Genomic DNA, 26,566 nt, shown 5'->3' on the forward strand with positions numbered 1-26,566 from the left:
TAGGTCTTCAGAAGCATAGCAATACAATGCCCAGCTGTGTGCGTGTGTGTGTGGGGGTGTTAGTGTGTTCTACTGTACAAACTGTAAAATCACAGTGTAATCAGACCTGCCACACATTCGGCTTTTCAGCACATCTCAGGCAATGCAACTAACTGAAGCCAGTCCTAAATATAACAGGCCACTGTCTATGCACAGGATTATCCCCACACTAGATATTTCATATCCACACTGACTCCGTGCCACATTAACAGAGTTATGCCTGCCTGTCATAACCTACATGCACTTTCCATCAACACACATTAGAGCTCATATACATGGTTACTGCTTTTCTCTATGACACTGGTATGGCAGAGGAATGCGTATATGTGTGTAGCATTAGGGCATACAAGCATAAGTGTGTATATATATATATATATATATATATATATATATATATATATATATGTGTGTATGTGTGTGTGTGTGTGTGTGTGTGTGTGGTAGGGACTAACCTGACTGTCTAGGCCCAGCAGCAGAAGCATGATGAAAAAGAGTATAGCCCAAAAAGTGGGCAGTGGCATCATAGTAACTGCCTTTGGATATGCGATAAAGGCAAGTCCAGGACCTGAGGGAGACACCCTGAATTACATACCAATAAACACTGCAACATACCCACATCACATCTGCCTTCATATTTGAGTGTTTATGAACAGCTTATGGCATTTTTCATATTCCCTTTGATACTAGGCCTCCGACTTCTTACTCCCATTAGATGAAAATGTTCATGCAGAACAGAATCTAACACCTGTGGAACACATATCTGATTCTTTACTTTAAAGACATCCCCATATTACAGAAGTAGTGCCAAAAGAATAAGACCTACTGGCACTGTGCCTAATGCCAGGTATTGAGCCGTGGAGCAGTGGAAGAACTGTGTTCTCTGGAATGATGGATGGTGGAGCTCTATCCGATAGTTTTGGGATGGGTTGGGGAGCTGGGGATGAGGTAGGGTGGTGATCATCCAACATCCTGACCTCACTACCATGACCGCTTGTTGCTGAATGTAAACAAATCCTTACAGCAATGCTCCAGAATGTAGTAGAAAGCCTCTCTTTTTTCATACCCCTGATGTCCCAATACTTTTGTCCATACAGTGTATCTTGGCATAGCTGAATAAGGAGAGTTCGGTACATGGAAATAGCTCCTAGTTTTAGCTCTTTAACACTTCAAGGCTTATTATGTACTGGGACTTCTGGGACTACAAACTGGTGGGGCTATTCTTTGCTAATAGAAGTTTGTAATAACAGTTTCGGCTCACCGGCGGGCCATAGGCTGTTTAAGAGGTTAAAAAAAATTTTGTAGCGATGTAATTTTGCTTTTATTATATGGAAAAAGTCTTTACACTCCTTACACTAGAGCAAGTTAGTGTTGGCTTCCAAACGCTTGCATTGTCTAAATATTTTATTGAATGGTCAAAGCTACAGTCTGGTAGATCCACAGCTCCTGCTCCTGGGACCCTTTTATTTGTTATTGCACTTCACCCATTTCAGCTGTTTAACTTCCTCAACAGTTGTTTTGCTGCATGCCCTTGAGGCCACCGTGATCTGCCCTAATTTCCCAAGATAAGATTTGCTGCCCTTTGATCCTTGAGCATACCTGACTCGGCCACATCAGCGATGGCCACGCCCTGCTCCTGGGCCATAAACCCCAGCACAGAGAAGATGGCAAAGCCAGACACGAAGCTGGTCCCGCTGTTCAGGCATCCAAGCAGCAAGCAGTCCCTACGCACAAACCCACACACGTTAGTGCTGTGTTACTGCAACACTGAGGTCTTCAGTGAACCTGAGCACATCCTTAGCAACTGAAATGCACATGTAAAGAACACTCTACAGGGCCAAGAGCGTCCGCTGCAGTGTTAGGAATCAGTGGGAGCAGCATTAACAGCGCAGTACAGTGCTGTGGTCCTGAAACTGACCGGCCGGCGCTCACACAGGCCTACCTGTAGCAGTTATATTTGTACTTATTGTAGCTCCCCAGCGAAGTCATTGCACCAAGACAAATAGCATAAGAGAAGAAGATCTGAGTCCCTGCATCAATCCACACCTGCAGAGCGAGAGAGAGGGAGAGCGAGATATATAGATAGATAAATAGATAGACAGAGAGAGAGAGAGAGAGAGAGAGGAATAGAGAGAGAGAGAGAGAGAGAGAGGGGAATAGAGAGAGAGAGAGAGAGAGAGAGAGAGAGAGAGAGATTATGATACTTCACTGAAAAATGCTATTTTAAACACCAAAGCTAACAATGCTTTCGCAACTTGAGACGAGTGTGTACCTCGGGATCCTGCAGGCGGCTCAGGTCGGGGTACAGGTAGAACTTGATGCCCTCGGCAGCACCAGGCAGAGTCACCCCACGCACCAACAACACGATGAGCATGAGGAATGGAAATGTAGCAGTGAAATACACCACCTACACAGAGAGAGAGAGAGAGAGAGAGAGAGAGAGAGAGAGAGAGAGAAACGTCAGAAAGAAAGAAAGAAAGAAATAGATGGGGAAAAAGAAAGGGAAGAAAGAGAGTAGAGATGGAGACAAAAAGATAGAGTCCAAAAGAAGAAAGAGAGCAAGAGAGAGAGAGAGAGAGAGAGAGAGAGAGAGATAGAGAGAGAGAGAGAGAGAGAGGGAAAGAGAGAGAGAGAGAGAAAGAGAGAGAGGGAAAGAGATAGGAAGGAAGGACAAGAGAGAGAGAAAAAGAGAAAGAAAGAAAGAAAGAAAGAAAGAAAGAAAGAAAGAAAGAAAGGAAGGATGAGATAGAGAGAAAGAGAGAGAGAAAAGAAAGACGAGAGAGAAAGAGAGAGAGAGAGAGAAAGAGAGAGAAAGAAAGAGAGAGAAAAAGAAAGACGAGAGAGAGAGAGAAAGAGCGATGAGAGAGAGAAAGGAAGCAAGGAAGGACGAGAGAAAAAAGGAAGGATGAGAGAGAGAAAGGAAGGAAGGACGAGAGACAGAGAAAAAGAAAGGATGAGAGAGAGAGAGAGAGAGAGAGAGAGAGAGAGAAAGAAAGAAAAGAATGGAGAAAGAAAGGAAGGAAGGAAGGAAGGAAGGAAGGACGAGGGAGCGACGGAGGGAGAGAGAGAGAGAGCGTGAGAGAGATATTAAATATTATAATAAATAAACTGCAGCATTATGAATCAAATCAATCTTACAGTAACTGAATTGAGTTCAGCTATAAAAGCAGCATGAAATCACAGAAATCACATTTCTGAACACAGGCTGTTCTACATTCTGCTGATTTACCGGCTGCAGTATCACTTCTGATTAAAAGGCACACACACTCACACACACACACACACACACACACACACACACACACACACACACACACACACACATAGACTCATCCCTCTCTAATTTATCCCTCTATCCCTTTATCTGTAGCCCATTCTCATCCCACCATACCTTCCTCCCTCCCTCCCTCTCTCCCACTGTCTCACTTTGCCAGTGGATTTCACTCCTTTCCAGATGCAGAAAAAGCAGATGACCCAGACGGCCAGCAGACAGAGGGCGAGATCCCACTTCAGCTCGCCCACCTCATCAATGCCAGACGAAAGACTGAGGACGTTACGCCTGAGGGGCAGAGCACAGCACGAGGTCAATAGAGAAAAAGAGAGGGAGAGACACTGGGAGAGAGCTATTATATTTGAAGGACAGGAAACATCTCCGTACGCAGTTTTCCTCTTACGTCTTCTCCTAACAGAAAGCAGGTGCTAAAACGGAGCATCACTAGGGCCGTGTACTGGCAATATAGAGGGGTTTCGATTCGATAAATTGATATATTGATACTGTAACGAAATACTTTTATAGTCTAAAAAAAAACAACGTATGCATAAAAAAATTTGAGTAAAAGGTAAAGTCTATGTAATCAAAACAGTGGGATCTGAAGACAGTACAGAGTACAACACTGCCATCTAGTGGTCAGGGTTTAAATACAACACAAAATGAACTACTGTCTGCCACCAATCTTCACATCTAAACCAGGGGCAGCATTAGAGAAAGTCAATTTTATCATGGTTTTTGAACAGAACTACACCGCACACCATGCACAGTTGCTACAGGCACTACATTTCCCATCATGCCACAGTATTTTTACACACTTTTAGTCAGAGCTAGTGTATTTTAGTGGGTTTTGAGCGTGGTTATGGATCTTAAATATTTAAAAGAAAGAAGTAGAACCTGTAAACTAGTACAAAATCAAGTGTAGGTTCCTTAAAGGTTCTTAATACTCTCTCTCATCTCTTATACAAATGATTTTTCAAGGGTCCTTCTATGGCACTGCTCAAAGAACCCTTTGTAGCACCTTTATGTTTAATAGTGTCGCTTACTTTCAGGACAAGGTGTCAGTCAAGACATTTTGGGTGTCTGACGTTTGCTGAGGAAAGTGTGTAACTCTATAGACGGAGGTATACGTATAGTATAAGCTTCCCTTTGCCTTGTAGTTTTAGCGCAAAACCAAAAGGCTAGTTTTAGGCACTAACCTCGTCTGAACTACATTTGAGTGGCGAGGAAAACTGTATACATCTGAATTTGTCAAACTATTCATTTAAAGCCTCTGGAAACCTACATCTGAGTTTTTCTAATGAAGGTAATCAGGCTCCTCAAGGCCCCTAGTTTAAATGTACAGAGTATGTCTTATGAAGTCTAATGAACGTCTGCTGCTGTATTTCACAAGTACTGCTGTCCCCTCAATGTGCAATGGGCATTCCTAAAAGTGACCAATCACAAGGCTAACATGGCTACGCCCTCTCTTCGAGTCTGAGCAACCTAAACCTAAAGCTAAACCTGGTGAGCTAAAGCTCGAGCCACGACTGGGCGATACAGCACCGTAACCAGAGAAATCATGCATTGCCATTGTAACATAGGCAAAATGTTGCTCGCCAGTGATTGAGGGCTGTCAGTCACACATATTCATTAGAATTTGTGAGAACAACCACGCCCAAAGTGTTTTATCATATTTCTGCTCTGAGTTTTCTGTTTAAGCTGTGCTGACCGCGTCACTCAACATTCCCAGAGGCTTTAAGGATATAGAGCACAGTTTGAATATTCAAAGCATTGGACACCCATAACTTTTTAATGCCCACATTAAAACCCTTCTGAACAATATGGTACACACTCCCAGAACTCGGTGACAGGTGAGGTGAAGTTGGTGGCATTGACGGAGAGCCAGAGGGTTTTGTTCTTGCGGATGGTGTCCTCCACGCAGTTGTGTGTGTTCCAGCTATGCCTGCAGCGGGCCCACGGCAGCTCCCTCTGAAAGCACTGCAGCAGGTAGTACAGCCCCCACGCCAGGATCACGATGTAGTAGATATTCAGCAGGGACACGATCACGATTGAGGCATAGCCGATTCCTACAACACACACAGGACAAAGGAAGGTGTTTTTTTTTTTTCATGAGCACTCCCATTTTTAACCCTATAGTGCTCAGTATGACCCTCAGAGACTTTTTGCATGCCCCCTTTAACTCATTCAAATTGGCCTTCAGAGTAGTTGGTGTGCTGTACGTCCACATTGCTCAGTAAGATGGATCAGCATGTAGAATTGGAGCCTTCTGTGAGCTGCTGTGTTTTCTATGACTGACTGAAGCTCCATGCTGCTTTTGTTGTTGGATGCACTGTGATAGTTTCTGAGCGAGGGTCCACACACAGGACAGAATTCAGAGAGTTATCGGCTATTTTATTCACTGATTAGCTTAAACAGACCAACAACAGAAGACAACTGGAGTGTGAAGTATACTCATATTAACAGGTTGGCTTGGTAAAATGGTAGTTTGGCATAAAAATCAACAAATTATCAGCTTGGTTTGATCATATTCTTCTTTACTGAAATATAATCATGACAGCGGCTTTGAGAAATCACGCTACTAAATGAAATGGGCGGATTAAAATGCAGGAACTGCCACTTTTGCCTCTTCATTAACAGGTTAATAAAGAGTATCTTACATGTTCTAACACTCTTCAGTTGTCATCGACTCCCAAGTAAGATAGAAACATAGAAATGTTTGAATAAATAACTAATTGTCACAGTTTTGTGATATTATCACACATGAAGTGATTTTACAGAAGGTCAACTGTTATAAATGACCACTGCGGCCAATTCAGATTCCAGTGTCTCGCGCCACAAGCTAAACATCCTGAGAATGAACCCACCCACTATAAAACATGTCTTGGGTACATTCATTTCTATACCAGCAGCAGACACTGTGTGCCCAAGTGACTAGTCTTCAACTAGTCCCCAACACAGCTGAGCACCACTCTACTGTCTTTAACTTCTCAACACAAGAATGAGGTAAATCAGACTATTTAGATAGTAAACCTCTGGCCTAAGCACTTCACCCTTTGATTATTGTCATATTGTCACGGTCATGCAAAAAATGTCAACTACTCATTTTATTTTATTTCCTTTTTCTTTTCTTTTATTATGTGAAATATTATATTAGGTTCTATTCTTGTTACAATATGTAGAACCACACAACCAACACCTACAGCTAGCACTATAGAAAACACAACTTTCCCCAACTTATATGGATCAGCCATAACATTAAAACCATCAAATATTGTGTAGGTCCCCCTCATTCTGCCAAAATAGCTCTGACCCATCGAGATATGGACTCCACAATATGGACCTTTAAAGATATGGACCTTTTAAGGTGTCCTGTGGTATCTGTCACAAAGACTAACATTAGCAGTAGATCCATTAGGTCCTGTAAGTTGGGGCATCCATAAGAATCAGTGAGTCTTGGGTCACTTGTTCACTGGTTCTCCACTTGTTCATTTGGTTCTTGTGAAGGTGGCTCTTTAGGGACTAGTCACTTCAACTAGTCCCCAACACAGCTGAGCGCCACTCTACTGTCTTTAACTTCTCAACACAAGAATGAGGTAAATCAGACTATTTAGATAGTAAACCTCTGGCCTAAGCACTTCACCCTTTGATTATTGTCATGTCACAGTCATGCAAAAACCTTGTATCTCAAAAAATGTCAACTTCTCATTTATTTTATTTCCCTTTTATTTTATTTTATGACGTGAAATATTATATTAGGTTCTATTCTCGTTAAAATTTAACCAACAGCTACAGCTAGCACTACAGAAAACACAACTTTCCCCACATCTAAGAAGTAAGCATGGAGGAAAAGTAAAAAACAGCAGAAGCACATTCTTGAAGCTTGAAGCTTGCATATTTGCCCTTTTGTCCATTTTTTGTACAGCAAAAATATAAAAAACAAGGTGCTTTACTTTGTGCTATATTTGGTTCTCTACCGCCGGGACCGTAGGGAAGAGGCAGCGGCTAGAATACAGCAAATATGGAGATGCAAGGTTGCAAGGTGCTTCACCTGGTCCTCTAGCTTCTCGAAGCTTGAATGTTTACCTTTTCATAGTGTTTCATAGGGCCTACAATAGAACCCAGTGGGACTCCACAATATATGCTAAACCAATCGGTTACAAATAGTTCACAATAGCTTCTGCGTTTGGATTAATAACTGAATATTAAACCTAGAGGTTAAGGGGGTTTGAGTTAACAACTTGATGTGGATTAAAGTAAGCATATGATTGGTGTCCTTTACTCGTTAGCTATATTAGCTTTGTAGCTCCAGAGCAGAAACTAGGGAGCCAGCTCAAACACCAAACATATCTTGGCCACCATTGGAGATGAGGGGAAATTGTCTCAAACAACAGGACTTTACAGGATAATAGCTCTCCACCGACAAACTGGAAATGTGGAGCGCTCTGTTAAAACTGTGACCAAGTCGAGCAAAGACCATTCCACCAGCAGGCGAAAGAGCCGTTAATAACCGGGCCACAGCTGTGCCTTTTATTTTCAGCCCCAAGGCCCGCCACGTGTTGGGCACTGGCCTTTCTGCCCTAACCTCTAAACATTGTTATAGTGGTATTTTAAGGTCAAGAACGACCAAAAGGCAACAGGCCAGGTGTAATTACAGCATCACACTCGGCCTGGACAGCGCCATTCACAGCAAGTGCTATGACAGCTGCCCTTGTAATCCAAAATGAGAGAGTAAGTGTGTGTGTGTGTGAGTGACGCATGAGCATTAGAGTGTGTGTGTGTGTGTGTGTGAGTGAGGACATTCAGCTGCTCTAGTTTTTTTCTCTGGGTAGGAGGGAAGGCAACAGAATGTTCGGTTTGGACGAAGTGATCTCTAAATGCACGAACCCAGAGTGAAACGAAAGACAGACGGATTCTGTACGAGTATAAATAGGGAGGCTCAGGAGGGTCTGATGCCGGAGTGGGGCAAAGCCACACAGCCCTGCACATATGCACGTACACCTTTTTCCACAGTGTGTGTGTGTGTGTTTGTGGGAAATGCACAGAGCATGCATGTGTAAAGATGTCTGATTCGGGGTCCTGTGCAGACTCTGGAGTGGTAGTTCACTGGTAGTCTTCAACAGCAGGATACTGATCCTAAACACTGCAGAATACACAATGGACCACCTTAATGTTTTTGTTTTGTAAAATAGGTTCTTACATGGATCAGCCATAACATTAAAACCATCTACTATTGTGTAGCCCCCCCTCATTCTGCCAAAACAGCGCTGACCCATCAAGATATGGACTCCACAAGACCTTTAAAGGTGTCCTGTGGTATCTGTCACCAAGACTAACATTAGCAGCAGATCCTTTAGGTCCTGTAAGTTGTGAGGTGGGGCATCCATAAGAATCAGTGAGTCTTGGGTCACTTGTTCACTGGTTCTCCTTCCTTGGAGCACTTTTGGTAGGTACTAATCACTGCATACCAAGAAACACCCCACAAGAGCTGCCAGATGTTTTGGAGATTCTGACCCAGTCGTCTAGACAGAACCAGATCATCAATGTTATTCACTTCACAGTGGTTTTAATGTTATGGCTTATTGGAATATATGTATTTAATACATATGGGACATTATTGTTCCCTATTTGGTGAGATGGGGCTGTCTGTGTTGTGTGTGTGTGTGTGTATACAGCATGTCATGCTTTTATCAACTCATCAGCCCAGCCACACCCTTTTTTCCCTATAATACAGCATCCTCTCTCTATCTCTCTCGCTCTGCCTCTCGCTATTTTGTCTGTGTCTCTTTGTGTCTCCATCCATGTCTCTGTCTCTCTCTATCACTTTCTGTCCCCCACTCTGCAAACAGATGAGGTCCCATTGTCAAATGTATCTTAGTCATCGCTGGCAGCTGTTGCCATGGCGATCGAGATTCCATCATGTCCGAATCTGAAGCTGACTGGTGGAGTTTGGGTATTAGTCAGCCTCTCTGTGTGTATGCGTGTGTGTGTGTGTGAGTGTGGGTGTGGCAGAGAATAGGGGCTAGGACCATGGGTGTCCTTGTGTTAGAGGATAGGTGACAGGACCAGGTTTGTATATACTGCATGTACTCACGCATAGGTGTGTGTGTGTGTGTGTGTGTGTGTGTGTTATGAGGGAGTGACACAGAACATTGCACAGAAAGTGAGCCCCAGGACTCACAATGCTCTCTCTAAAGACAGAACAGCGTCGTCTATTGTTGCCTAGCAACCTCTGGGCCAATAACACAGCTCAGACTGTTCGGGCACCGAAAGCAGGTCATATTCAAGATCTGTAAGCCACACAGGGCTAAAGAGCAATCTGACCACCCAAACTGGCCAATTACAGACCTCCCCTCCTCTTCCCTTCACTCACACACACTCCAGCATCAGCACTTGTTTTGAATGCACATATCTGATCAGCCATAACATTAGTACCACCTCGCTTATATGGAGTAGGCCCCCATTTGAGGCATGGACTCTACAAGACCTCTGTCCTGTAGTATCTGGCACTAAGACGTTAGCAACAGAGCCTTTAAGTCCTGTAAGTTGTGAGGTGGGACCTCACATATCGTAAATATCATCTGTGCTTTAAGAACACTGATCAACTGTACATTTCATTACAGAGAGTGTAATTAGTGCCAATTAATAGGATGGAGTGCAACACACTGAATAAAATCACTGTACTCAGTATGTAAATAGCAGTTTTTAAGAATCTGCCACTACTGATGCATGTGTCTGCATGTCAAAATATTGTGATAAATGAAAATGTCTTTTAATATTATGATGTAATATGTTTACCATATCGCCCAGCCCTAACCTGAACACAGCAATAAATCAGAAAATCTACTGATCAGTTATCTCATATACAATCTGCACATAATAAGCTAATGTGAAACCTTCCACATTTCAATTTTAATAACAAAACATATATTCTAGAGCTATTTCATTATCATTTGTTTCATAAATGTGAATATCTGAACAGCAAAAATGATTCAAATGCCCAACCCTACAGCACAAATAACTGCTTTGTGCTGTGGTCCCAGCCCTGAAATGATCTAATAATCAGTATGCAGGTTGATTGGGCTGTTCTGGTGGCTGTAAGCATGAAATTTAATTCATCTAATAGTTGGAACAGTGGCTATGAGCTCATCTTTGATCTGCTCGGGCTGAGCAGGCGGCAGCAGGGCCATTGTTAATACAGGAAATGATTTCTGATCTCCAGTATTTCACAGTTGACCTATTTTATAAATGCTGCATCAAAGTGAGCCTGAAATCTCATGGATCTCATGGGTGACTTGTGTCTCCCACTCTTTGTGTGTCTCTCTCTCCTTCCACTTTGTGCATCTATCTCTTTGGATCTCTTCTTCTCACCAGTGAAGATGGGGCAGAGTTTCTCCCAGCAGGTGATTCCTCCCTCTGAGGTGAACTGGCCCAGCGCCACCTCCAAGAAGAACACGGGAAGCCCTCCGCCAAACAGGAAGATGAAGTAGGGAATGAGAAATGCACCTGAAAGAGAGATGGAGTGGGGGAGAGAGAATGTTGGGACATCAGCAATATACAGCAGCAACTGTCACTGTCACAGCCAGCAATCTCTTCAACACCTTCCACCTCTACCTCTTACTAAAAGCAGTGGTCTCCATCCTTCTTCCTGGAGAGCTACATCCCTGCATGCTCCAATTCCTCAGTCAGCCAATCAGGCTACTAATTGGGTCAGGTGGGGTGGATTAAGGAGTCCAAAAGGAATCCAAAGTCTGCAGGAAGGTACACTATATGTCCAAATATTTGTGGACACCCCTTCTAATGAATGCATTCAGCAACCTTAAGTTACTTTAAGTATTGCCAGTAGAATAAAACACTCTGGAGCAGACAAATATGGACTTATTGGCACCCTGCCTAATGCCAGGCATGGGCTAGAGGTGTATAAAGCCCCCCAGCATTGAGCTGTGGAGCAGTGGAAGAACTGTTCTCTGGAATGATGGAATGAATACTTTTGGGATGAGTTGGGGATGAGGTGAAGTGGTGATCATCCAACATCCCGACCTCATTAACACTTTTGTTGATATCAATGCAATCAAATCCTCACAGCAATGCTCCGTCATAATCTAGCAGAAAGCCTTCCCTGGACTGTGGAGACATGTACTTCAACAAAAGCAGGATATTCTTCAATTCACAAGAATCAATGCACAAGCAGGTGTCCCAATACTTTTGTCAATATAGTGTAGCTCTCCAGGAGCAGGGTTTAAAAGCAGTGGTCTCCAAACCTCCTCCTAGAGAGATACCTTTCCTGCAGATTCCAACTCCAACCCAAATCTAACACCATTCAGCCAATCCAGGGATCTTCTAAAGGTACTAAAGGGTTTGACCAGGTGGGGATGGATTAGGGTCGGATCCAAAGGAAGCTCTCCAGGATCAGGGTTGGAGACTGCAGCTTTAAAGGGTCACATTAAAGCCAGCATCCAAACTAGTGCTGGAAACTAGAAAGGTAACAGGTCAGGTTGTGGTTACAGAGAAATCTACAGGTGGTGGAGCAGTAAGAGATTTACAGCATGCTGGCCAGAATAGCCTGTCCTTGACACGGAGGTGGAAAGAATGAACATTTGTAGATCATATTTATCCCACACCAGTCAGAACAGACTCGGCTACATAAGCTTTATTGACGAAAACAGAGCAGGTACTGTGTCACTGCTGAAGAAAGTCACCTTTCCTATTCTCATACCATAAGGGGCCATGCTAAGCAAACATACACACACACACAGGGGAATTCTGCCTGTGTGAACCAGATGGAATATCAGGGTAACATAAGCACTTATTTTGTTTGTAATTTTGTTCCTTGTTATATATAAAAAATAAAGAAATATATTGTTGCTCTTGTAAAACAACCTTGTATCTCCAAACAGGGTAACTTTATAGGACCATGATTCTCAAAGTGGGGTCCAGGGATCCCCATGGCTTCTTGATGCGATAGCCAGGGGCTCTGCAATGTGATATATTTTTCTCTGAGCCAATAAAAACTTTGAAATGAGCCAAAAGAAGTGTGATATGAGATATGACACAACATCGCTATGCTCATAAGTACAATGTGGACTACAGAAAATCTGGTTTTAGTGAGAACCGTGACAGTAGACCAACATGTAATCTGCCTCAAGGTTTGATCAAATAAGGCCATAAAGCTAAAATAAATAATAATTATATTTCATATTTTTTTTTAAATCTGACTTTTCACACACAAAAATGAAGATCTTATGTAAAACCTTTTGAACTTTTGAACAGTTGGACTGTATCCCTAAAATCAAAAATCTATGGCAGCGTGATTTTCTTCCACACAAGAAAGGGGTTCCTAGTTGCTAAGTAGGGGCAACTATGGCCTAATGGCCAGAGAAGTGTACTTGGCATTGGAAGGTTGCTGGTTCAGTTTCCTGAACAAACAGGAAGTGGGAGTAGGTGGCTGCCCAGCATTTTTTGTTTTTATTTGTTTGTCGAATTTTTCCTTTTTTACTCCAAATTGTGGTTCTGCCAATTAACCTACCCGTTTGTAACTCCCTCTAGAACTAGCAATGCTCCCAAACTAGGAGGGTAAGGACATAGACACGTGTGTCCTCCGATACGTGCAAAGCCAGGCACCGCCTCTTTTCAAACTGCTGCCGAGTCTCCAGCTAACAGATGCCTGTGCTGGCCAACATGGCTTTAAGAGCAATGAGGGGAGAGAGCGCCATCTACCTACCTGGAGAGAGCGCGGCCAATTGACTCCGGCTGCTGATGGCAAAGTGGCATGGCTCGGTATGCCAACTTGTGACCTCCAGGGCCATAATAGCAGGTGTTTTGAATTCTTAAACATTTTATTCTTTAGGTTTGTTCACATAACATAAAGGGCAGCTAATGCTTTCAAATGAATGAATAAATAAATAAATATAGTTTTTTTGATCATTTGGTGTTGTGCTCATATTACCATAACAACATCTAATATAGACATATTAAAGCAATGCTTATAAAAATGATAGACAAACAATAGACAATACTACACCCACCTCCGCCATTCTTGTAGCAGAGGTAAGGGAAACGCCAGACGTTGCCTAAACCTACGAATCCCCCGGCCACAGAGAGCAGGAAGTCCAGCTTGCTGGCCCACTTCTCCCTCTGTGGAGGCTTCCCCTCGGCCTCGTCCTCCGGTCGTGTGCCTGGACTTTTACCCGGAGACGGCTTCAAAGTGTCCTTATGGAAATCTTTCAGACACTGCAGCTTCTCTTTCTGTGCCATACTGGAGAGAGAGAGAGAGAGAGAGAGAGAGAACACACAGTGAGTGAGTGTGAGTGTGTGAGTGTGTGTGTGTGTTTGTGCTTTTTACACTACCATACACACTGACACTACTCTCCATAGACATTATATAAATCCTGTCAGTGTTTCAACATTGATATCTTGATTTCTGATACTTACTCTTAAACACACACACACATACAGTGACTGATATACAATTTTTAATTGTACTTAATAATTGATATTTTAATAGTAATTTTTTAATTGTAGTTAATAAAACAATACTTAACTAATCTCCAAAATGAATTCCAAGAAAATATTAGGCTGCTTCTATTGGTTCATTCAATATTAAATTATAAGGATGAACCAATATGGGAATTGTGGGCTGGTGTTGTTTATTTCTGTATTTATGTAAATATGGTAAAATATATTAAAAAGTAGAGTTTAATACCTGAATAAACTGAATTTTGGGAGGCGGAACATGCCTGAAGCCCCTCCTCCTCCTCTTCCTCCCAATCTAAATTCCATTTGTATCCTGTTTTACAATGTTTTCACAACCCACTACCCCCCCGTCACAGTCCTGTATCTCTGTCATATCTGTCTCATTTATAGCTCTACTTATCAGAGAGGGATCTGACCTTCTAGCATAAGCCAAAGCCTCCTGAACTCCAGCCTAAAGTTCTCCAAGTTCTCCTCCTCTCCTACAGTCCTATTATCATTTCTAGCTCTAATTATTATAGGGAGGCCTGGCCTTCGATCACAAAGCCTAAGCCACCTGAACTCGAGCCTAAAGTTCTCCTCTAAAGTTCTTCTACAGTCTCCTCCTATATTATCATATGCTGGTCCAAACTTGCAAAATGACAACAGTTACTATTGGACTTGGACAGCTGGACAGTTACCACAGTTACTTAAACAGTGCCAACAGTTGCTATTCTCTTCATTTGCATGCATACAAACCTGCAGTTCATACATTCAAACACACACAGCAAATTCCTGAAGGAAGGCATTCAAAGAAGTGTGTAAGAGTGAAAAAAAAAAAATCAACCAATAAGTTTATGGAGATTTGCTAATTACCCCCAAACAATATAGACTAGCAGAGGCAGGAGTGGACCCACATTAAACATGATGGACAGAAGGAAAAAGACCACACCAGAGAAGAAGGTTCAAGTTGGGAGATTGGGACAAGTTTGAGTTGGGATACGGCTTGGTCACCAAAGTGGTGGAGGTTGCATTAAAGGCAGAAAGGTCGACTGGCGCATGGAGGGATGGGCTGGGGCTGGGGGTATGTGACCGCAATGACCATGTTAAATGAGCTCAGAGGTCAAAGATGTGTGTGGGCAGGATATGTCAGCTGATGGATTGCTTGTTGAAGAAGTGTAGTAGGTCGTAGCACGATCGTGTAGGAGATGGAGATAAAGTCCTGCATGAGTGAGTCCTCTAAAGCACAGAGTGTGTGTGTGTGTGTGTGTGTGTGTGTGTGTGTGTGTGAGACAGAGATAGAGAGAGAGAGGAATGACCTGGTTTTTGTACATTGTGGAGGAGAAGGAAGAACGTGTTCGGTGACAGAGCATGGTGTCCAAGGTGACACTTAATGGACACACTTATATGCATGAGGTCTGGAAAAATATCGTAGCAAATGACCACGTCTTTGATATTTCCATGTAAGGCCTATTTAATATATACTGCCTCGATATGGCACAAGCAAAGCATGACACACAGTGGTCATTCACACTTGGAGAGTTTGCACTGTGGAACTGTAGAGCAGTTCCTACAGTCATCATTTTTCCAAATGGGAAAACAGTCAAACCAGTTTTTCACTGCTTGACAAAAAGAGCCATGAGTGCCAGGCCTCTCAGGTGGCACAACTGTCTAAGGCTACATTTACACAGCAGGCAAAGAGGCCAGAATCCAATTTTCTCACTAAATACATTCGTCTGAACAGTTCACGCTCCTACAATGATGGGCATGCTCAAAACAGCAATGTTCAGTATGAGGTTGCGGTGTCATCTTTCCCAGCATCATGGGAAATATTGAGGAGGCTGACAGCTGGACTTTATACTAAAGAAGGTTCAAGCTTCAAGCTTGCTGTAAAAAGTGTCCTTGGTTTCTTTAACCCCTAACACTCCAAGGCTTATTACACACTAAGGCATATTACTCAGTAACTACAGGGACCTCTGTCCAAACTGGTGGGGCTATTCTTTGGTAATATCGAAAATTTCTTTAAATATAGAGAGGTTGTGATATGTGTCTTCTAATTTGGCTTGGACAGAGACATCGGCCAAATATTGATGAGGTCTGTGACTGCGCTATCCCGCCACTGAAAACCTCCCTCACTGCTGCAGTCCTTTTCCCCTTCATCTCAGTGTAAATTTATGAGGGGATGTCACATTAAAGTTACATTGACGTAAAAGTAACACGATTTCCGATCTGGCTGTTCAGACTGAGTCGCATTGCAGCGTATCAGATATGATACCATCAGATACCACATATGAAAGTGGCCCAAATTGGAACTGGAAATGTCAGATTCAGTGTGTTTTTGCCGTTTACACTGATACCATGTGTGTCAAATACGATGAAAAAGATCAGATTTGGGCTGATTTTACCTGCTGTGTAAAAATAACATAGTCCAAGTCCAAGTCTGCCCTATTACTGGCAGATTGGAAGTTGAAGTGAAGAGCAGGCTTTATTTCAGACATCCTCACTGACCTTATGTGAGGTCTACAGACATCGTTTTCCAAATGAAACAACATTCAGATCAGTTTTACTTTGCTTGCTGAAAAGACCATTTGTGCCAAGGCTCCCAGGTGGCACAACTGTCTAAGTGTTGGCCCTATTTTTGAGAGACTGCAGGTTCAATCCTTTGCGATTTGTGGACCTGAGATCATAATTGGCCTTTCTCTCTCTTTCTCTGGACGAAACTCTCTCTCTCTCAGCACTCTCCAGCAATGCTAGCCCACATGGGAATATGCCAGCTAACAGCAGAACTGGCCGTTAGCACTGTCCTCCGAACATGTTCAGCTGTCCAATGACGTTGTGTTACTGGCAGTTTCAAAACATGCTGTTGTCTTCACCCTCCAAGCTCTTCACTTTATTTATTTACCATAGCTCTTTCAAAGTGCTGTGAAAACAGGATAACCAAACAGTCAGTCTGTGATCGTCATAACAAGTGCCACCTAGGGGGATTCGCCCCCAACACTCGGGAATCCAATTCAGATGAAAGTTACTTTGGATCCAGGACACTAAACAAGAGCATTTGTTTAGGGTGTTAACAGCCAGGCTTTGTCTTTTGAGGACGGGAGTGACTAAGACGCAGCAGTTGTGTAAACAGAGCGAAAGGGTCAGACGTTATTGATCAGGGTGTCGAGGTAGGGGCTCAGCAACACGTCACACAGAAACACTGATGTGACTAACAGATTAAACTGGGTGGAGACTAGTCAGCATTTAGGGCATTAGCATTTGGAATCTGAAGCCTAGTGGGGTGGTTAGTGAAGAGCTACAGCCCAAACAAATTATTAGAGCTCCTCACAGAGAGGATCCGGAAAGCAAGCTGTAGATTAGTGCTGCTAAAACCTTTTGTCTCAGGGGGACAAAGTGAACTGGACAAAGTGCAATGTTTGGGGTGGGCTGAGGGTCAAAAGGACAAAATAGTAAAAAGATGAAAATAGTAAGGAGGTAGGCAGGTGAATTGGTAGCTAAATTTCAAATATTAAAAAGGTTTGTATACCATTACACTATATTTTGGTATTAAAATATTTTAGAAATACAATTTTATGAAAAAAACAAGAATGTAATAAGTAATATATTAATGTGTAATAACGTCCTCATGGGCCACACTTTGATAAATGGGCAGCCAGGCTACACATTTAAGCATATTCTTGGTGTCTTATTGATTTTTTTTGGTTATTTTCTTCTGTTATTTCAGTTAAATTTGGATGAATTCTGGATTTTATTTACATTTTTGAAGACGACATGATAAACATATGGTCCGTTCCCTGCTTTGTTGATGTCTGTGAAATGTTTGGGGTAAACTATGGCAATGTTAGATAAGTGTCTTTTTGTAGGAACAGTTTAGGGACATGGGGGAGGGGAAGATCATGTGAACAGAGCTTCTTTGAGTGACGCCAAGAAGAACAAGGTAATAACATGAAAGAAATGTTCCTTCAGTCTTTAAAAGGTTCTTCACCCACTCTATTGAGCATCTCTATTCCAAACATGGTTCTTTATGAAACTTACAGAGATGGAAAATTCTTATTAGATTTTTAATAGTGCAGTCTGTTCCTGGCCCTAACACAGTGCCCACCAATCTGGCCTCTGGAGATCTACCTTATTATTAACGATTATATAAGTGGAATTAGTTCCAACCTCGGATTACTTGGAGTAGCCACAGGTGCTCCAGCTTATCAGGGTTTACACGCTGGATAAGGTGTTTCTTGGGTTTCTGAGTTTTGGTTTTTGAGCTAAACTTGGCAGAAAGGTAAATCTCCAGGAGGAGGGGTACTGGACACTGCTCTAAAACATCTAATTTCTAAGCAAATTATAAGACCTTTATAACACACACACACACATCTCTATTACAAACACGGCTCTTTACTGAACTAACAGACATTAGGAACACATTCCTAGGGTTGATTTCTTACTTTCTGGACCTGAATTTTCCATTTTTAGGAACTAAATGTGATTCTCCTATGGCACTGCTCAAAGAACCTGTTGTAGCACCTTCATCTTTAAGAGTCTAGTGCATTTCCTGCTCTAACACAGTGCCCACCAATCTGGCTCCCGTAGAACTACCCTATTATTAAAAAAATTATATAAGAGGAATTAATTCCAGCTCCAAAGCAGCCACAGGTGATCCAACTAATCAGTGCTTAGAAGCTGAATGAGGGGTTTCTTGGCTTTCTGAGTTTTGCTTTGGAGCTGGACTTGGCAGAAAGATAGAGATCTCCAGGAGGCAGGTTATTGATCACTGCTCTACAGTATCTAATTTACAAGCTATTCAATAAGAGCTTCATGAACTGAAGAAGGTGTATCCAAGCCGGGGGTAAAAACAACACACTGTTCATGGTCACTGCCTTCCTAAGAAATTCCATTTAATGTAGACTAAAATACAGTATACTGAAACAAATGTAGAGAGAGAGAGAGAGAGAGAGAGAGAGAGAGAGAGATCAATGTACAGGGTGATATCTTGTTCGCATTATGGCCTCCTCTGGTAAACAGGAGGGTAAAGGAGTTAGTGGAGTGAAAGTGTTCAGAGAAAGTGACTGGGCTTAAGAAGCCTACAGCTCAGGAGAGTTCAGAGAGTGGATGATATCACTGGAATGAGAGGGCTTTATTGATTTGATATTGCGGGAAAAGAACTGGCCTGTAGCTAAATCCCTCTACCTTGGGAAGGTGGGAGTGGAGAGAGAGAGCGAAAGAGAGAGCTGGATAAGCTCTGATCAGACAGTAAGGAGAGGGCAATTTACTCAATTGAGAAATGCACACTTCATACATGACTCAGTGTGAACGTTTACGCCATCAAGACAGAGAGGGGGAAAGAAGGTCATGAGTGGTCATTTGAATTCAGACAGAGCTGGGCGAAGCCGAATTTAGCTGGGCGAAGAGAGAAAAAGGGTCAATTCTGAGTTGATCATCTAAATAATTGGCAAAATTTAACCAAGTCAAGCTTGAGACTGAGCTGCACGTCAGCCAAGATGTGTGGAAGGCAGGAGCAATGAGTGTATTCCAAATAGACGTTATGGAGGTTGTTTAGAGGGGGGATGCTCACCGCTGATTGGGATTAAACAAGAAGACTTAGAAGGGTTATAAGGGTTAGATGGGTTATAAGGGTTAGATGGGTTAGTTCAGACCAGCCATAGAAGTCTAGAGAGAGAACCAGAGGAGAGAATCCAGGGGAACTGAATTGTAGCACCACAGCAAAACCTGCTGATTATCCACAGAAAATCCCAAAAAGTCCTGGAGTTGCAGAATCACTGAAGGCCCATAGAAAATGACACCAGCCACCAGCATGCTGTCCCATGACCAGCAAGATGAACGAGGGATGAAGGTAGACTTACTCAGAAGTGGCGAGCTGGTGATGGCTGATGTTCGGCATATTGGCCTGGTTTAAACCGTGTGAAAACAACACGTTGAGGGCTAATCCAGGGCAGAGAAACACAAGGGTTCTGTGAGCACTTCAGAAGTCTCAGATCCAACAATTCAGCAGAACATTTCTGAACTTTTTTCCATAATCTGTTTTTGAATTCTCCCAATTTGGTACTCATTCACAACTCCTCCTAGCACAAGCAATACTCACAACACTAGAAGGGGAACAGACGTTCGGTATCCTCTGATACATGCAAAGCCAGCCACCGCCTCATTTCAGGCAGCCGACACGATCGGCGGAAAGCCCTATGAGGGGGTACAGCTTCATCTACCCCCTTGGAGAAAGCACGGCCAATTGTGCTCTCTCAAACTGATGCTGATGGCAAAGCGGCATTGCTCAGGATTTGACCTCGCGACCCCCTGGGCCACAGTGGAAGTGCATTAGGTCGTTTAGCCACTCTGAGCCCGACTTCTGGACTTTTTTAAAAGGGCAGAATCACATTATCTAGTTGGTTCCGAATATGACAGAGTTCGATGAAACAAAAACAAGCTGTAATGTCGCTTTAATGCAGGTTTTAGTGTCTTAACCTTCCTGAGCCACGTTTTCGCTGAGCTGTCTCTTTAATTTTCTCAAAACAACATGTCTCCAATAAACTCCAGGCAGGCCATGGCCCGAAAAACAAGGAATGAAAAGTCATAAAAGAGAGGTGCCAGTAGGTCCCTCATCCAGAAATAGACACACTCAGCTGTCATACATCTATTCTCTAATTTCCCATGATGGACTATCTCACAGTCTTCAGTTTGTGTGCAGGTACGTGTGTGTGAGTGTGAAGAGAGTGAGGAGTCCTAAAAACCATTAAGCAATGATCCGCCCATTCCCAGGTTTGTTATTTTCCTCTTAAACTCACTTGCCCTTGTAGGCTCACAGGCTTACCTCCAAGAGAAACATGGCAAAACTACTTGGGAAAACTTTTATGCAAAACATTCTCCACAGTATTACGTGAAAAGAAAATTCCAAGTGGGATTACTGGAACTCTGCGTGGCTTCCAAACCACAGTGAACCCTTGCAGGGGTAACCAGGTTCAGCTTGTTTTAATTTGAGGTGCATGACTCAAACCTATTTATACGGAGCTTCACCTGATTGTAGGCCTACATCGATGCACATGTTCTTACCATATATGGACGTTTCATTACTGAATAAATGCATAATCATTCTGGAAAACAGGCTGACGTCCACGTGGGTTTGACCTTTAATCAGACTATGCCGTTAAGTAGTTGCTTTAGAGAAGGGTTATTGGTATTAGGCACAGTGTGGCAACATCAGTTTATGGTGGGCTAACTTGGCAAAGTGTTTAGCCTTTATAGCGGCAATAGCTCGAGTTTTAAGACGGTTATTATGTTTAATTATAAATTAATTCGCCTGCTAAGGCGTTAAATTCTGCCTATCCGAAGTGTCAAGAGTCATCTTGAAAATGAAATGAAAATGTCTCACATTTTACTTCTTCTGATTGGCTGGCCTGTATTGGGCCTTACTCAAAGAAAAGTCCAGTCTAAAACACTAGAGCATGAATGGTGGGGGCTAAACTGCTGAAACTGCCTAAATATGCAAATTTACACTACATGTCCAAAAGTTTGTGGACACTGCTAGAATAGGACCATTTTGGAGCAAATAAACATGAACTTATTATTGGGCTACAGGGGGTATAAAGTCCCCCAGCATTGAGCTATGGAGCCGTGGAGGAACTGTGTTCTCTGGAATGATGTTTGGTGCTCCATCCAGTACTTTCGGGCTGAGTTGGGGAGTTGTGGATGAGGTGGGGTGATCATTCAACCTTTTGACCTCACTAATCACTGAATGCAATTAAATCCTTCCCTGGACAGTAGATACATTAATTCCAACATAAGCAGGATACATTCACCCTTGTTTTCAGAAGAAACAATGATTAAGCAGGTGTCCCGATACTTTTGTCCATGGGATACTTTTGTTAATGGGATATTTAACAGTGTTTTCGTAGGATACACCAAACTAGTGATTAAATAAAAGTAAGAACAATTCAGTTTTCCCTCATATGGCTCCTTTAAGCAATGACTAGGTGGTAATTTCAGAACTGTGGGAACGGAAAGGGGAGCGGAGACAGCGCTTGAACACCTGGATATTAAATCACCATTAGAATGCAGGAGAAAGCTCACAAAGGCCAACTTTCAAAGACAGTCTGGCAGTTGACAGACACACAGACTTTACCACTTAAAACAATGGGGACTGGGAGACGCGTCAGAGCTTCTCATTTCCCTGTCTAAGCGAGAACACAAAAAAAAATGGAGCCTGTGTGACGGAGTAGTTTAAAATAGGGCATGAGTTTTGTGTCAGGCATTTGTCCTAATGCGTTTTTCCCTCAGATGAATGTGAGGACAGCGTGAGTGAAGGATCTTTCTATCAGGTTATGAGTGGTCTGTATAATCTCCCTGCAAGGTCAGCTTCTGTCAACTATAGAACAACTTATTCAAACAATGTTGATCCACTGAATCATCCCAGACTGATAGGTTTCCGCTTGCTGCCACAATTCAGCACCTATCTCTTCACATGGGGATAAAGGGAACGGGTGACCAAGCTTTAACCTTGCTTAGCCGTAGCCTACAGGTCCCCACTTAACCCCTGCAGCAATCCTTTAAGCCCATCTGGACACTAAGAAACCCTGATTTATTGGCAATTTGTGTGTGTAGTCTTTCTGCATAGCTATGCTACTCAATCGAACCCTTACACAATTTCAATATTTAAGGCTAAATGGGCTAGTCATGCCCCAACTGACAGCCTAGCGCCCATTCCCGACGCAAACAACACAGTTTTACACAGCAAAATGCTGAAAATGTAGAATTGGCAAGCTTTCACTATGCCACTAACACTAGCTATCATTCACTGACCACAGCACAGATCCAAAAAGGCAATGGCTAGACGCCCAAGCTACCTGCTGTCCTCAGCCCCTAGCTTAGAGAAACGACTAAAACCCTACAAGTACGCTAATAAAGCATCTAACAGTGTGTTATTACGATAGTAGTATTTCCCCCCTCCGAGATATGTCTTTAAGGCTGATAATTAAATGAACTCTCTTTTGATTGGCTGCCTTGTATTGTGCATCGCTCAACAAAATAAGTCCAGTCTGAAACACTAGAGCATGAATGGTCAGGGCTACTAACTGCTGAAGCCTAAATATGCAAATAAACACTACATGTCCAAATGTTTGTGGACAACCCTCCTAATGAATGCATTCAGCATCGGTCTAGCTGATGTCTACATCTACAGCAATCATTTAAAGGGGAAATCCACTCATTTTCAGCATAGTTCAGTCTATGAGACGTAAACAAAGTCATTCAGGATGGTTTGAGCAATGAGACGGGCTCTTTTTTAGAGAGGTGGTTTCTGAAAAAACAAGTTTTAGTGGGAGCAAAAATCCCATCCTCCCACAACTGGGTGACACGGAGGCGTCCGCAAGGGTTCAGTGGACGGTGGGCGATGGTGGAGTTGGACTTCAGAACTGTTAGGGCTACAGCCATGTACAGCTGTCTAGATCCTGTCACTCTCACTGTGAGCAACAACGTTTCACAAACCCACTATAAACAACTTATATTCATTATTTTAATGAAGGAAAATTAATGCAAATGATTTGATTTTGAAATCCTCTTTAGGTCCATCTGTACGCAACAGACCACAGAATATTGATTCTATAATGAAGATTTTACACTATTCATAGCTTAGCTAATAAGCACAATCCCCCGGATCCCCTAAAGTATCATGATAAAAATAAATAACCGCCACCTTAATTTAATAAATTGGCCAACTGGTTTATCCAATTTTATAAATCATTTCCTCAGTTTAGAGGAGACTCTTTCGTTAAACTGAGGAAACAATTTATTAAATCAGGTGAGCGGTTTATCTCAGATCGTGAGCAATTATCCATCCACTGGTTTGATGAAGTCGGCACTGCACTGACTGTTTGCTACAGCTGGCCATGAATAAAAGGTCTAACTAGTTTTTATTCTCCGCAAACAGATTTAAAATGCACAGACTTTTATTTTAGAAAATAAACTATAAATATTACAAATACTGAGAGAAAAATAATACTGACAGAGTCTGGTGTAAAAAAATTATTTAGTTAAAGAGTTTTTTACTAACCTGATTTTTAAAGAACAACAAAAGGTAAGAAATGATGGGAAAATAAGTGGTTTGAACTGCTGCTGGAAAACGAGTGATAAAAATCAGCCTTTTGTCTAATGCTCTGCTTTCCACCAGCGAGCCACCCAGAAAACACTGAGTGAAATACGCTAGTGGACCACCAGCTTTGCCATTAGTGGGACAAAATGGTTCACTAATATCTTACTATCAGGTTTTAAAACTGTGGGAATATAGTGTTAAACTGAGGGAACGATTTATTAAATCAAGGGAACAGTTTATTAAACTGTGGGAATATAGTGTTAAACTGAGGGAACGATTTATTAAATCAAGGGAACAGTTTATTAAACTAAATGATTTTTTTTTAATCAAAGGAACCACTAATTAAATTAAGGAAGCATTTTTTTTTTATGAAATTGAGGAAACAATTTATTCAATTGAGGAAACTATTAAATTGAGGAAATTATTTATTAAATCAAAGGAACGATTAATTCAATCAAAGGAACCATTTATTAAATCAAGGGCACAGTTTATTTAGTAAAGGGAACAATTGAATAAATTGAGGGAACAATCTATTAAGCTGAAGGGACGATATATAACACTGATGGATCAGACTGTTAAACTGAGGGAACAAGTTATTAAATGGAAACAAATACTTAAATCAAAGGAGTTTCCTCAAAATGAAAGTTATATATTATTATTATAAATATATTATTGATCTTTCTCGACACTTTGAGTGCTCCCTACAATCCCAACCAATCATAGTTAAATATTCCCCAAAATACACCTTCCCTCCGAGATAAGCGCGACCAGAGGGCCACGGGAGGGGCTGGAGGTGGTGTGTGTGTGTGTGTGTGTGTGTGTGTGTGTGTGGTGGGGGGGGGGGGGGGGGGTGGAGGGGTAGTATGCAAATTCATATCGCGGCCATTAACCTACTTTATTCAGCAATTCCAACCAGCAGCAGCTTTCAGAGCGTCCTACCGGCGAGCAGAGGGTACTACACCCACCCAGCTCACCCCGCTCACATCCTTAAGCTCTCTCAGTTCCTCTCGTGCTCAGTGAGGAGGCACCTGGAATTAGCCTGCCATTCTTTCATTAACACAAGTTTGCAAACGAAGACCACCCAAGACCCTGAAGATGGGAGTGTAAGAAGAGTGTGTGTGTGCGCGCGCGTGTGTGTGTGTGTGTGTGAGAGAGAGAGAGAGCTAGAGCATCAGTGTAGTTCAATCAGAAAAACACAAAGGGCTGATTTAAGGGTAGAAACGCCACGCGCTGGGAAAGGGGACACACATATTGGGAAGGTTTGGGAGTCGACTGTAATTCCAATGGGTTGCAGTGGGTTCCTGCAAGTGAGCCTGGGCTGACATTAGACTGCGAGACACGCATCCATCAAAGCAACAAAACAACAAAGCAGTTCTGATCATTAGCCCCAACAATAATGCACAATTCAAATATTCACGCGCATCTAATTATCCTAATGAGCCGGGCTGTCACTCACCTGTCAGCTGGATTTTACTGCTCGAGTCTTGCCTTGTTGTCGTTATGTCTCGTGCGTTGCAAATAAAGGCGAGGAAATATCAAAGCCACTCTTCACGCGCTCTGTCTGTCTTCTTTCTTTCTTTCTCCCTCTCTGTCTCTTTCTCTCCCTCTCTCTCCCCAACCTCCGTGTCTTATATGGGGAGCGCGTGTAATATCTGAGAGAGTGGAAAAACACCAGACTCTCCATGCAACAGGAGTGTGTGCTCTTAAAGAGACATGCACACGCGCACACGCAGACAGATGCCCACATACAACACAGGCGTGCGTGCGTGCGCGCGCGCGCGCGCGCGCTCCGAGCGGACCGAGAGACCGGGAGGCGTGATTGCGTCACTGCCCTGGAAACGGAAGAAGCGCGTGCTGCGTGTTATCAGATGAGACATGGATCTCTCTCTCTCTCTCTCTGTCTTATGTGTCTCTACCCTCCCTCTCTTTCTCTTACCCATATATATATATATATATATATACACACACATATAAACACAGTCATATCAGAATAGCCTATGTACTCTATGACCACCTCGGCCCAATAGTGGGTAGAACCATCAACCTTGGCTCGGATGACGCTAGCGAGACATCGTGGCATGGACTGTATCAGGTGACGGAGGGTGTTCATCAAAGAGAGGTTAACTGGTCCACAGTGTCCCGTCGATTGCTCTGTACCACTCACTGGAGTCGTCGTTGTGGTCTGTGGGGCACCACGACACCATGTCATTGGGAGGCACTCGGTCCATACCCTATTGTCATGCCCTTTTGGACATCAGTCAAAACGCACCCTTAGCCCATTGCGGTCGTTGCGGTACAACTGACTGGTGTGCTCGCTTATTTATACGTGCAGCAAACGTATCTGTCATGTGGCATCTGTGATGTCCCAGGACACGTTCATTCCTAACCAGGGGTGGTCATAATATTCTGATATGACAGTGACAGTCGGTAAAGTGTGGTGGCATCTTGGAAACCTTTTCTTTTCTGTAAATATATTTTTCAGCTCTTTATTACCTTTAGTACCTTTAGTACTTTCTACTTTTTTTAATTTATCCCCTACCCTATTTATTGTTTAGTGTCATTTCCTTTAGTTTAAGACTGTGTTCTGTGTTTCTTTGTTACTTGTCATGCGTGTTGCTCTCACCAAGACAAATTCCTTGTATGGGTAACATACTTGGTGAAATAAAGAGATTCTGATTCTGATTCTGATTCTAACTATGTGGCAAGCTCTAGAGCTGCCGTAG

At 42.7% G+C, this 26,566-nt stretch overlaps 1 protein-coding gene across 1 annotated transcript in view; it reads right to left on the bottom strand.

Annotated features, from left to right (window-relative positions):
* The window catches only part of slc6a6a (solute carrier family 6 member 6a), a 37,235-nt gene extending 11,625 nt beyond the window's left edge, over window positions 1-25,610 (bottom strand). Inside the window, exons 1-9 of the mRNA XM_072681427.1 lie at window positions 25,300-25,610; window positions 13,330-13,559; window positions 10,676-10,810; window positions 5,139-5,373; window positions 3,463-3,595; window positions 2,309-2,443; window positions 1,979-2,082; window positions 1,636-1,760; window positions 492-604 (exon numbers count right to left, since the gene is read on the bottom strand). Coding sequence (XP_072537528.1) covers window positions 492-604; window positions 1,636-1,760; window positions 1,979-2,082; window positions 2,309-2,443; window positions 3,463-3,595; window positions 5,139-5,373; window positions 10,676-10,810; window positions 13,330-13,558 — 1,209 coding nt within the window. The 5' untranslated portion in view covers window position 13,559; window positions 25,300-25,610. The remainder of the gene's footprint in view (window positions 1-491; window positions 605-1,635; window positions 1,761-1,978; window positions 2,083-2,308; window positions 2,444-3,462; window positions 3,596-5,138; window positions 5,374-10,675; window positions 10,811-13,329; window positions 13,560-25,299) is intronic.
* Between the last annotated feature and the right edge of the window lie 956 nt (window positions 25,611-26,566).

This window comes from Salminus brasiliensis, chromosome 6, assembly GCF_030463535.1.
Source record: "Salminus brasiliensis chromosome 6, fSalBra1.hap2, whole genome shotgun sequence".
Taxonomy (NCBI): domain Eukaryota; kingdom Metazoa; phylum Chordata; class Actinopteri; order Characiformes; family Bryconidae; genus Salminus; species Salminus brasiliensis.